Source organism: Telmatherina bonti (assembly GCF_933228915.1).
Source record: "Telmatherina bonti genome assembly, chromosome: 19".
NCBI classification, from domain to species: domain Eukaryota; kingdom Metazoa; phylum Chordata; class Actinopteri; order Atheriniformes; family Telmatherinidae; genus Telmatherina; species Telmatherina bonti.
The window spans coordinates 17,214,636-17,227,275 of NC_136617.1; the positions used below are offsets into that span (position 1 = coordinate 17,214,636).

General features: G+C 38.2%; 1 protein-coding gene across 2 annotated transcripts in view; it reads right to left on the reverse strand.

Annotated features, from left to right (window-relative positions):
• The window catches only part of akap9 (A kinase (PRKA) anchor protein 9), a 72,055-nt gene that overhangs the window by 33,984 nt on the left and 25,431 nt on the right, over positions 1-12,640 (reverse strand). For both annotated transcript variants that reach the window (XM_079258803.1, XM_079258802.1), the window contains exons 9-18: positions 11,363-11,443; positions 9,473-9,620; positions 8,652-8,725; positions 8,440-8,560; positions 8,140-8,237; positions 7,401-7,506; positions 6,689-6,917; positions 4,307-4,367; positions 3,110-3,448; positions 2,481-2,759 (exon numbers count right to left, since the gene is read on the reverse strand). In XM_079258803.1, coding sequence (XP_079114929.1) covers positions 2,481-2,759; positions 3,110-3,448; positions 4,307-4,367; positions 6,689-6,917; positions 7,401-7,506; positions 8,140-8,237; positions 8,440-8,560; positions 8,652-8,725; positions 9,473-9,620; positions 11,363-11,443 — 1,536 coding nt within the window. The remainder of the gene's footprint in view (positions 1-2,480; positions 2,760-3,109; positions 3,449-4,306; positions 4,368-6,688; positions 6,918-7,400; positions 7,507-8,139; positions 8,238-8,439; positions 8,561-8,651; positions 8,726-9,472; positions 9,621-11,362; positions 11,444-12,640) is intronic.

Here is a 12,640-nt window from a genome sequence, read left to right on the forward strand (position 1 = left end):
CAGGTGCACCTGAAGCAGAGACAAGCAAGGAAGATGGCTCCACCTGCTGGAGACAACGTAATAATAAAGCTCAGTCCTGCAACAGATGCTCTAATAAACTGTGCTTAGACTGCAAAAGGCTAAATCAAATACTTGAAGGGAGGGGTTGTTTGGTTTGTTTTTTCCAACAGCTACTGCATCACTCCATTTTGTAATCTCTCTTTGTGATCAAAGGTGTTAATTACGCAGTGTAACACCCGTAAAACAGTAATCCTTTTCAAGCTCATATCATAAGACATCATTAAAAAGCTATTCTTAAAGTGGAACTATTATGTGCATTTCAGGCTAATTTATTTTTATTTCTGAGACCAGAAGGGCTGGGATTGATCGAGTTATTGCCACAAATCGCTTTATTTACTTCAGACCGACCCTCTCCGTAGGCTGTCAGATCAGCCTGTGGGCAAAACGAGTGGATTGAGACTCTTCCGCATTAAGCCCCGCCTCCCGCCACTGCACTACATCGGGAGCGCGCACCGCAACTGCTTTCGCCGTCATTGTAACATCTCATAAACAGAAGGATTAGGCTCATATGAACTCAATAAAAAAAAACAAAATACAATGTCAACACATAGCATACAGCCCTACATGTTGGAACCTGAATCAGACCCTGAAAACAAAGTGGAAAAGAGCAACCCACAGCAACGAATGTAGCAGGATGTCTGTCTTTGGTAAACTCACCAGCCATCGTTGGAAATAACTTTATCCGACATTTTCCACCCGCCTGATGTATTTGTACATGCCCTTGTTAACCAGTAGAAGGTAACCAATCACCGAACCTTATCCCCCGGGACGTCACAAGGATTTCCAAGTAGAAAAAACTCTCTAAAACGATGCGTTTTTCGTCGCCATGGAAACCGAACAGAGAGCGTGTTGGAACTCAAACTCCAACATGCGTTTAGGTGATAAAAAATGGTGCCGTTCACATGTCTGATGAGGATTCAACACTGTAACACTGTAGAAAGCTCAGAAAACTCCAAATACCATAACAGCACCCCTTTAAACTCAGGATTTTGGTGCAATTTATATCAGAATGTTTAAATGTATCTCAATTCATGTGAATATATTTTTTAAGCTTTCTGTAATGAGTAGCTTAACATGCTGATTACCTTATATAACATTTAACTTTTATAACACTGGATAAACAGGTCATTCTAGGTGGCATTAAACTAAGCCTTTAGCTGTCCCATCTTAAAATGCAGCCAATGGTACACTGCAGTTCTATGAAACTTTATAGTGTTGAATTCTAACAAAAGCTCCTTCTGAGTTTCTATATCTGCAAACATTGTTTGTTTGTTTCTTTCTTCAACTCAATTAAATGAAAACCAGTGTCTTATATTACTGTATAATATTTTTTTGCTAATTTTTAGTTCTTGTTCCTTTATTAAGTCTCCAGTTATTTGAGTGACTGTTGTCAATTCAGCCTTTTCTTTAATGAAAGGGGATGAATACATATGAGAATAACTGTACATCTTAATCTATCTGGCCTTAAATTGTTTCTGAAGATTCAGGAGTGAAAAATATTTAGCAAAAATTTTAAGAGTTGCCATTCGAGGCAGAGAGAGACTGTTCTCCTTGTTAAAACAAATTAAAAACTTCTGGACTGCTTTTTCAAACCTAAGTTATTAACGCTACTGCAAAGTAACTCATCTCACAAAGAACACTGAAACCGACAGCTGCGGCTAACATGCAGTCAAACTTAATGATGCAATAAATGGCTTGTGAAAACTAAGCAAGTCTGGGATTAGCTCTTCAAAGGAGGAGATGTTTAGAAAAAACGTATACACAGGAGGAAGCTAAGGCATGCGAGAAGATTAATGATGAAATGGGGAAAGCGGGTTTTAAAATATTAATTTTTTATATGAATGGATAAACATGCAGTTCCTGTAATGCTGACAAAACCAATTGTCCTCCTAAACTGGATTTAGACATGACTATTTAAAGATCTGTGAGACAGTAAAGTACATTTAGCAATTTATGGGTCAGAAGTTCAAAGTAAAGTGTGAAGAAGGTATGAGCACCACCATTCTCAGGAATATGAGTAAATTTGTTGATGTATTATTGATCCTAAAGTACATTCATCTATAGATCAGCTTTCTAAACATGTTTAAACTGGCTAAAAAACAATGAAAGTGTGTAAGAAGTACTATTATTATTATTATCATTATCATTGTTATCATTATTATTATTATTATTAAAGAAGTACTCTGTGTGAAATATTGAATTAAAATAAATTTACAGTTAATTAGTAAAAAGAGTGAAAAACAATATCAATCTTAGTGAAGCCAATCCACTTAATGCAACGCCTGCATTGCGACACTGAATCTAACATTTAATGACACAGCAGCAATTAAGTCTGTCACGCAGAATTAATGAATTTGTGCAAACAACTGAAAGTCTGCCGTGAAGCAACACATTTGGTACGACGGCTCAGTAACACTAACCTGCTCAGCTCCTGATTCAGTTTTCTGCAGATCCTCCTTTAACTTTCTAATCTCAGCATTCTTCTCCTGCAGTTCCCTTTCTAGTCTTTCTCTCTCCATGTCCTGCAGCCAGGTGCCTGTGGTGGGGGAAGCTATTGGAGTCTGCTCCTCAATCTCTCTGTCCTCAGCCTCGTCGTCATCCCACTGAGTCTGCATGGAGGTGCTCGTCTGGCGGGCACGTTTGGTGATTCGAGCCAGCTCGGTCTGCTGTGCAAACTCTACGGACATCTGAACTATGGCCTGTCAGAAAACAGAGAGCCAAAGATATTCACATCAGGATTCTGTCTGACGCAACATACAGCAGACATTAAAGAGCGCATATCTACATTATATGTGACTCCACGTCTCTGTCAGTGGGACTCCATTCATGCAGTCAACAGAGATAAATCATCCACTTAATTAACAATTTGAAAGAGCAGTTCCCTAGAAACCAAGTAAAGCTCTTTATATGTGCTGTCTTCTCCCTGCTCCAGTTTCAGAACCTAAACATGAAAAAAAACCTAATATTTTAAGTACTTCCTCATTGAACACACTCAGCTGTTGTTTAGACACAACATATATCTAAAATCTTCAGATACACGGCCACATACCTTGGCAACTTCTTCCTCCACTCTCTCACGGTGTTGCCTCTCCTCCACAAGGATCTGCCCAGTTACACCAAGGCTCTTAGTGGAGCTTCCAGCACCGACAAACCCGTTGAGGTTCCACTCTTTCTCGTCCCTGTTTTCCTGTCTTTTGCGTTCCTGTTCCTTTTCTTCTCTCAGTCTCCTCAGCTCACTGCTGTGCTGCTCTTTGAGAGCCGCCACCTCTTGGATGTACTTTTGGTAGAGAGCTTTCCTCAGCGCCTGCAGCTGTGCTGTCAGGCCAGAAGACCTGGCAGACCAGCGTGACTCCACGCCTCCCTCGGACACCTCCTTCTCACTCAGGTCCTGATTAGAGTGTAACAAAAGCAGAAAAGTATAAGTTTACAAAGTTTAACGTGCTGAATCACAGCAGCTGAGGTGTATAAAAGTGAAGCAGACTATTAACATAAAGAGAATAAAGCTTCCTTTTGACTGTTCCTGAAATAAATAGATCCTTATTGGAGCCAAACCCCACCCACTCCTTCACAACAGATAAAAATACTGTTTTTTTTTCTCTCCTCCTTCCAGCAGCAAGAAGATTCACAAGTGTCTTCTATTAAAGTACAGCAATATTTTCAACTAACACGGTTCCAGGCTCTTTGTAAACCCCTTTAATGTCTATTTCCCCATCAAGTACTTTGTTGCCACTTCCTTTAAGTTAAAAAATCTAAATCAAAACATAAAATAATCATAAAAGTTCCTCTACTCTTCTCTTCTCCTCTCCTGAACTCTGCGAGTGGATCTGAAAGGCTCAAAAAACGAGCAGTGGAGTGTTAAGCTTGGAGTGAAATGAAACTGGGAAGGAGGGATTGGAGTTGGGGAAATGAGTGTGAGAGATGGCTTAATGGAGCGCAGTTCATTCACGCAAGACAGAATCCTCCTTTCATGCAGTCGCCAAGACTGAAGTATGACCGCTTGGTTAAAACAGTGTTATGTAACGTCCAATCCTTTTAATCGTGAGATATAGGTCCACTTATGATGCTGCCCTGGAGTTTCAGCAAGCAGGGGATTTAGGGCATGTTTTAGCCTAAAGGCTGCAACTGCTCCCACCCATCCACCCTGACTGTCAAAGCATCTTAATGCATGTGCACGTTTCAGCTCATAGTAGGATATGATGCATGTGACACAGAAGATTTATAGGATTGTAAAATGTGGCAGCCAAACCTTTAGCTCCTCTGTCTGGTCCTCCATCCTCTCAGAACTGGACCCTGGAGCACTGGAGAGGCTGAAAGACAAGATGCAATGACAACATTAGTTGTCCACAAACTACAAAAAAAAAAAAAAAAAAAATCAGGAATTACAACTTTACTCTGTAGATTTCATAACACAAACCAAACATCAGGAAAGAGTGAGATACCTGCTGGCATGACTCAGAGCACAATAGTCATTTACATTTAGCTGAATTGCCTTTCTGACATATGTTTTCCACACAGTTTGAATATTTTTTGTTTTTACATTGACACTTTTTAAATGTTTATTATGAACAAAACCAAATCATGATGACAGCAACATGTCCCTGTCAGTCTAAGTCCTGCAGTCTTCCCTTTAAGGACTTTACCGTTAAAAGCAGATGGTTATTTAGCATATACAAACTGTGCAGTCTGTCAAAAACGTAAATAAAATTTTAATATAATTATGAATTAAAAGGCCAATTTTAACCTTAAATCCACCTAATGTTCTTAGATATACTCTACATGCAGGTAACATCAGAGGGAAACAATCAACTCTTACAGTGGGGTGATTTTATATGTCTCTTCTGTAGGGGTGGTTTTTTTTTTGTTTTTTTTTTAACTTGGTTTTTGTTCTGCTTGTTTCCCTAAATAATACCTCTGCAGATCAATGCAAAGATTTTAAATTGCACATAATAAAACATCTAAGGCCTGATGAGACTGTGATGTTTCATGATGCATGGGTTAGTGGATGATGTACAGCGGATATAAAGCAAGTAAATCAGATTCTACGGCCTTCTAGCACCACATCTCAACTAGCGAAAACACCCCAGTGTTTATTACTGTAGATGTTGTTTCTAACTTTAACTTAACATGAGGAAATATGCATTTTTAAGGCAGTGACAGCTAACTGAGCCTCCAAACACCCCTATCCTGCCAGTATTAGATGCCCCCCTACTGCAACACACCCGATTCAAATTCAATTCAATTCAATTCAACTTTATTTATATAGCGTCAAATCACGGCAATGCCATCTCAAGACGCTTTACAGACAGAGGGGAAAACATAATGAAGGCCAATTCATAACAGCCTATATAAGGAAACCAACAGATTGAGTTGAGTCCAACTCAATCTCCCATCCTGAGCAAGCACACTGGCAACAGTGGGAAGGAAAATTAAATTAAATGGACCTCTAACCAGCTCTGCACAAGTTTGCTACTGAGCCATTCATTTGAATCAGGTGTGTTGCAGCAAAGACTCACCAAAAGTCTGCAGAAAAGTGGGTCTTGATAACCAGGGATCCCTGTTCTAAAGCAGTAATACTGAGTTTTCAGTACATTTAACCTATTATGCATCGACACACAATAAATTCCTGTGCACCCCGACACTTGACTGGGACAAATACTAAATCAGTTTGAGTGCTTTTGTTTGTTAAGCTATGAGTCTTATCCGTCCAGTTTTCCACACAACATATTCGAGCCCCACTTCTATCAGGAAGCCACCTGGAGAGGCTGAAGAGCTGCTTTTACCGGTCTGTGTACCATCAAAAGGCATGAATAGCTCTAGTGAATATTTCATTAGTTAAAGCTTTGTTACCACCTGAACTGGGTCAGGTAGCTGACATGTGCCACAGTGCACAGGACGTGCACTAACGCCTAACCCCTGAAGTTATCGTCAGTACAGTCAGCCATGTGGCTGCTGTAAGTCAGCTCAGACTGTTCTCCCAACACACACTGTGTCGATCAATTAAGCACAACCAGCAAAAGAAGCCCCTCGGATGGTGAATGCTAAGTGTTTATAAAAGCATAGTCAGAGAGATGAGTGCAGCGTTACTCAAAGCCTTGCAAAGCCTACTTTATAGGTATTTCACTCTGTCTTGTCTTCTCACAAAGATAAGAGCGATGAAGACTCCCACCTCTTCCATATTCTCTCATCTCTTTCCTTCTCTCCCATTTTTACATTTGTTCTCATTCTCCCTCTCTCTCTTTTTACCACACACTAATCACACTTTATCCACCAAATATAGTATTTAACTCACATCCGTGCTTAGCATTTAACAATCTGATTGCAGTACTTTTTATATGTACACTTGCTTCTGTTACTCTTGTATATTTACAGTATATTTTTACCCTTGGTATTTTTTTATTTATTGTTTTTTTTATTTAGGCTCTTCAGTCTGAATTGTGTGCCTCTGACATGTAACTTGAGCTGGTAAGTCAGTAAAAGGTTCCTTTAATTCTTGGAAAAGCTTTGAGAATGAAATCTGAACAGATATTAGTTTTAAAACATAAACAATAAGGTAGAGGTCTGCCAGAAAAACAAAAAAATCTATGTAAACAAACAGAACAGGAATAAACAGAGTGAGAATGTGTGCCACCTGTAGGTCTCAGCGCCTGTAACCTCCTGCAGGCGCTGTTGCAGCATGAAGAGCTCAGTAGCGTACCGCTCCTCTGTCTCAGTGGCCTGCTGCTGGTAGTGAGCTCGGAGACGCTCCATCTCTTGTCTGTGACTGTTCTCCAGCTGCTGTTGCTTCTCTTGAGCCTCGGCCTTCAATCTCTGTAGCTCCATCAACGAGGGTGCAGATGCACCGACACGCTCCTCCAGATCTAGCCATAACAGGGATTAAAACTAAGCATGCTGAACAGAATAGCATCTGAGATATAATTTTAATCCTTCTTCTGGGAAGATGCTGTAGATGCAAAAAACTGTTTCCATTTATGCTGTAAAGTAACTACCAAGTTAATATTTGTCATTACAGCTTACAGACATTTTAAATAATGCAACATATGCCAGTATGTTTGAGTAAAAAGCTAGATTTAAGTAAAAGTGTCAGGAAACATCAGGTTTATTTTAGTTGTTAATTAAACAAATTCCAAAGTTTATTATGCAACATAGCAGTTTAAAGTGTCACACAAAGTATGTGTTGAAAACTGAAATACGGACTTAAGTTTGCAAAAGCTTTAGAGCAGCTCCTGTGTAAAATTTAAATAAATGAATCAATAAGATCAGTTTGGCAGGATTCAGACACCTGTGTGTTGTTAACCTGGCCATACTGGTTTTAGCGCTATATTAGAGGTGACCAGATTTACCTCTGCTTGAAGAGGGGCTTAATGTGGCAACCTGCACACGCAGATCAGAGATCTCCTTCTCACTGGTATTCTTCAGGTCATCATAGGCCATCTGCAGTTCGGTTATCTGAGTCCGAAAGATTATTCAGTTTACACTTTGATCCTCTCTGTTCCTAAAACAAGCTGTTTACACTCCATTCTACGTAGCAACTGCATAACTACGATAGACGTGTTCACAAAAAGCTGTGAGTATATCACTTCATCTTGTGATGCTGTAAAATTCATACAGACTACTAACAGACCACACTAATTAGATACTTTTTCATTTTTTTTAACAATTTACTTCCAAGTATCTTTCTCTTTGCCACATGTAGCAAGTAAATTTCATTCTAATTTTGTGAAAGTGGTCTCAAGCAACCAATAGTCTTCCACAATTTTCCTTTGGACACTGCCATTTTTAGTCTAGCCCTTAAACCATAACATTTGTTAAGCGATGTAACACAGGCTTATGAATCAACCTAAAATAATAAAAAAATAGCAGCTAACGCTATAAACCATGATTATGTCTGCACATTTCCCCTCGGGGATGAATAAAGTATCTTTGATCTTTTGGTTGACATAACAAAAAACTCGGCAAAGAAAAAAATTCCTGATAATGCAACATATCTCAGTACTACCACATAACCAACACCAGGCCTTACATTAACATGTAATGAGAAACTGGAAAAGAAATTAAATCTATAGATCAGTAGATTTTTACCTTATTCTTATCAGCTCTCAGCAGAATCATGAGCTGAGAAAGTCGATGATGTTCTTGCTCGATTTTCTCCTTCACCTGCTGAAGATTTCTATAAAGCTCTACAAGAAAACAAGTTTTAAAACAACATTTCATTTCTTTTAAAACTATATGATATCAAAATATAATGAATGTAAATGGGTTTGTGCTAAATAAAACTAATGAGTAAAACAGTATATTTAAAGCTAATTTACAGGGTGACATTTGTGAAATAAATTATTCATCCTGTATACTTTTGAGTTATGCAATCTTAACAAAGAGTACCTCTGGCCTCCAGCACAACTGAAGTAGATTCACTAGTTGTTGGTCTTTCCTCTGAAATGAGCGATGACCCTTCTGCATCAAGACTTTCCAGAAACTCTTCACCAAAAATGTCCTGAAAAGACTAAAAAAACAAACAAAGCAGATGAATTTTCATGTTACAGTGATGTTCATTAAACCTGCTCAGAATAGATGTGTTTTCATATAATAGTTACCAGAATGATCTCACTGCATTCTTCTGACACAGCTTCTATCGTGTTCTGGTATCTAAAGCTTCCCTGTTGTTGGTCTGAGAAACAAAGTAACATGAAAACACTATTTAACAACAAGGGAACAAAACAGCATGATGTGTCAAACTATGTCACTCTCGTTCTGCTTCAGTCATCACTGCATGTGTACATGTGGAGTAATATTCTGTCCACTGACCTCAAAAGGGATTAAATTACAACGATGGTGTTGACATGAGATGCAGATTTCATTCATATTTCTATTTACAGTCACAAAGCATACATTACAGTAGCTTTTCACTAAGCTACTATAATGTTTGCACACATCCAAAGTCTAAAAAAAAAATCCATATTCCTAAATATTTATAGGTTTCCTTTTTACTGTAACCTTCATTCTCAGCACTTAACTCCACCAGAACCAACGTTGCCAGATTGGTGACAAAAACAGGCAACCCGAACAACAAAAACACAAATCTTAAGCCAGATAATGCACTTTAAAAGCAGCAGTGTGTTGCAAGATGTCAAGATGATTTTCATATGATGAAAAGAGTGTTTCTTAGCATACTTTACATGGATTAATTTGATTTTTTATTTACTATGACTGCTGTTTTACTTAAGGCAATCAGATAATACCGTTTACATGACAGTGTCTATTTCAGTGTCAGAGTCTTTTTTTTTTTAATGCAGTCAATATCAAAACATTGCTCTGGATGCAAACACAGCCAAAGATAAATCAAAAGCAACTCAGAGTATCATCATATCTCTCCACAGACAAAGAAACTGTGACATTTTTTCAAGCATGTGCTCACCTGGGTCACCGTGGCCTTTCCGGTCCTGGAGATTCTTGTCCAGAGAACGCGTCTGGGCATTTGTCTCCTCCTGCAGCAGCTCAAGCTGGGCAGCGTGGATCTGAGACAAGCTGATGCGCTGAGCCTCCATCTGCAGCCTGCACTCGCCCTTCACAGAAGAAGAAAAATTAGAACATGGACTTTCACGAGGATGTATGTCCTTCCATAAACATTTTACGGTTAGAATTTCTTTTAAAGAGTTACTTCTGGATAGCAGTAGTATAAAATGTAAGTACTGCTGTACTGGAGCAGTAGTAAAACATATACTGCCTATGACAGCCCACAAACGAAATTGTACAGCATAGTTGTTCAATTTGCTAATTAGAGGAGGTAAATGATTAAATAAGATAACTCTATCAATTCTATTTATACATTAGAGACATGGCATGAGCAGTCTGTTTTCAGGATGAGAGCGAAGCTATTATCATGTCTGTAACAGAGTAAAAAGCACACTGTAAAGCCTCTTTCTCTAATTATACAGAATGCATTAGCACAAATTTGTTAGGGTTGCACAATTATAAAATTGTGAATCCGTTACCTCTGATGTCAGATGTTTTAATGTGTACTCTACATCTTAATAAGGCTCTATTAAAAATGCTTTGTGAAGATACAATCCCTCCATTCGCACAACATCTGACAGAGCAGTGGAGAGGCTCTTTTCAAACATGCAACCACTCAGATGTTGATGCTTAAAACATGCAGATGAGAAACGGTCAGACTGAACAAACAGATCACAGCTGTGCTATGAAGTGCCGCCATGATACACAAAAATCAATTTATTCTATGTAAAAAAAAAAAAAAAAAAAAAATCAAGACAGAAAACTCTTCCTGAAAAGGATCTTACAAAAACTTAAAACATTTTGCATTGATTCATGTACAGGAATCATGTGAAAAAAACACATTAGATGTTTCAGACGACCCTACGATGGACTGGCGAGCTGTCCAGGGTGTACCCTGCCTTTCACCCAAAGACTGCTGGGATAGACTCCAGCTTCCCCGCGACCCTTCATTGGATTAGGCAGTTAGGAAAATGAATGTATGGATTAATTAATGTTTCAGACGTTCAGACCTGATGTAGAATATTATGTGTTTAGGTGGCTCTTAAGGGTTTCAGCAGCATATTGAAGAACTAAATGAACCATTTTTTCCTTCCATGTCATTTGTGTGTGGACAAGACAAAGGGATGCCTCTGTTAAAACTCATTCACAGTCACTTGGCTTCCCAAAGGAGTTGAGCATCAAAATATCAACACAAATAAATCCTATTTATAAAACACACAATGCTAAATTTAATTTTGTTCTCTGTCGATTAACCAGAAGGTTTCCAGAGCTTTTTAATGAATCATTTATAGAGTTCAGCAGCTGCTTGGAAATGTCCTTCATTTATAGAGTTCAGCAGCTGCCAGAAAGATTGTCTTTCTGTACCGTGACATGCTGGCCCATTTTACTTTGAAAAGTTTTTTTGCTTTTGTATTTAATTTCATGTCAAGTTATTTCCTCTACTTCATCCACAGGACTTCACTTATTTCATTTCTTCTGTTGAATTCTTTTTGAGTCCCTGCATGTTGGTACAAATGACTTTGACTTGCATGTGCTGATCTTTTGCAACAGGTCATCAGTCTAAAAATTTTAATTGGTTACCTACCGATAGGAGCAAATCTCTATGCAATTTGAGCAGAAACTATTTTTTGTACATGTAAAGAAATCAGATTTGTCCTTTGTTTTTAGTAAACATAACAAAAAAGCTGTTTATCGACCACATATTTATCGACCTTTAAACCACACTGAATATTGTATCAAAGCAAGAGAAAAACAAAGATCAGGATGTGATGTGAGCTTAAGTGACATTTACATGCTCAGCGGTCTCTGCCTCCTCTTCTGATCTCTGACACACGACACGGTCTGGGTGGCTGGCCGCTCCATGACTGCTCACCTAAATAAGCAAGCATAACCAAAAGCGTTTCAAACATACAGTCAAAAAGATCTCTAATATTTCCCTACAAATGCAGACGAATAAGACATTAATGAACAGAAAAAATAAAATGCACCGTTATGAATCACTTCCTGAGAGGGAGCAGAGAATAACTCTGGATATTGGCTGAATTTTTTCATGTTTTAATTTTCTCATTTCATTCATTCAAAATTAATTGCAATCTCAAAAAGTTCTTCTAAATTTTGCACATTTAGCCTTTACTTCTGTTTTACCCATGAAGCACTTTCTTGTAACTTTAAAAACATTTGTTTTTTTCATAAAAACAAATTACAAAGAAAACTAAATTCCTTTTGAAAAGAATATCATACATATATCTATCAAAACTTAACTTGACGTTGCCACCAAGAGTGAAAAGCTTTTTTTTTTTAAATACTAATAGTAAAATTGAACAAATACAGTTGTCCAACCCAGGAGGTGACAAAAGCAAAATGAAGCACAGATGTGAAATGGTAGACAAACACTTTACACCATCTTTTGTTTTTGTGTATTTGTGACACAACTGGAGGTGACACAGACACAAAGTGACTGGGTTAAAATGGCTTCTCACCTTAAACCCTTCACTCCCTGCAGGATGGAAAGAAACTAGAATGTACATATTTCAACACAACTTCAGTGATTCAAAGCTATCAGAAGACTGTTTCTCTTTGTGTTCTCGGCTATGGTAAATCCAATATGATATGCAGCTTCAAGATGAGCAGCTTCAAATGAAAGCAGATTATAAATACTGTATAAAGCCTTTTGTAATGTAAAAACGGGCAGAATATTGCACACAGCCTTCAGTATTACATGCACACTTTACTGTGAGCCATTTCATATTAATCTAGCCACAAAAACTTGACAGAAGGTTCTGCAACAACTTAAAAATGCGTGTTTAAACGCTTGTTTCTTTAAACACGGCAGTCTGACACTGCCTGCTAAACGCTACCTTTCAAAGCAAGCCTGCAGTCTCAGGCAATTTGCAATCAAGACAGTTTCTCAAAAGAGGAAAAAAAAAAAACAACCCTGTCAGCTCTCAAATGCTTCAATAATATTAAATATCACAGTCTGATCTGCTTATGAATTCAATCCAGAGATTTTGAATAAAGCTGCTAAAAATATCAAATACCCCTGCATTAACTGTGAAAGTGATGCACGTAT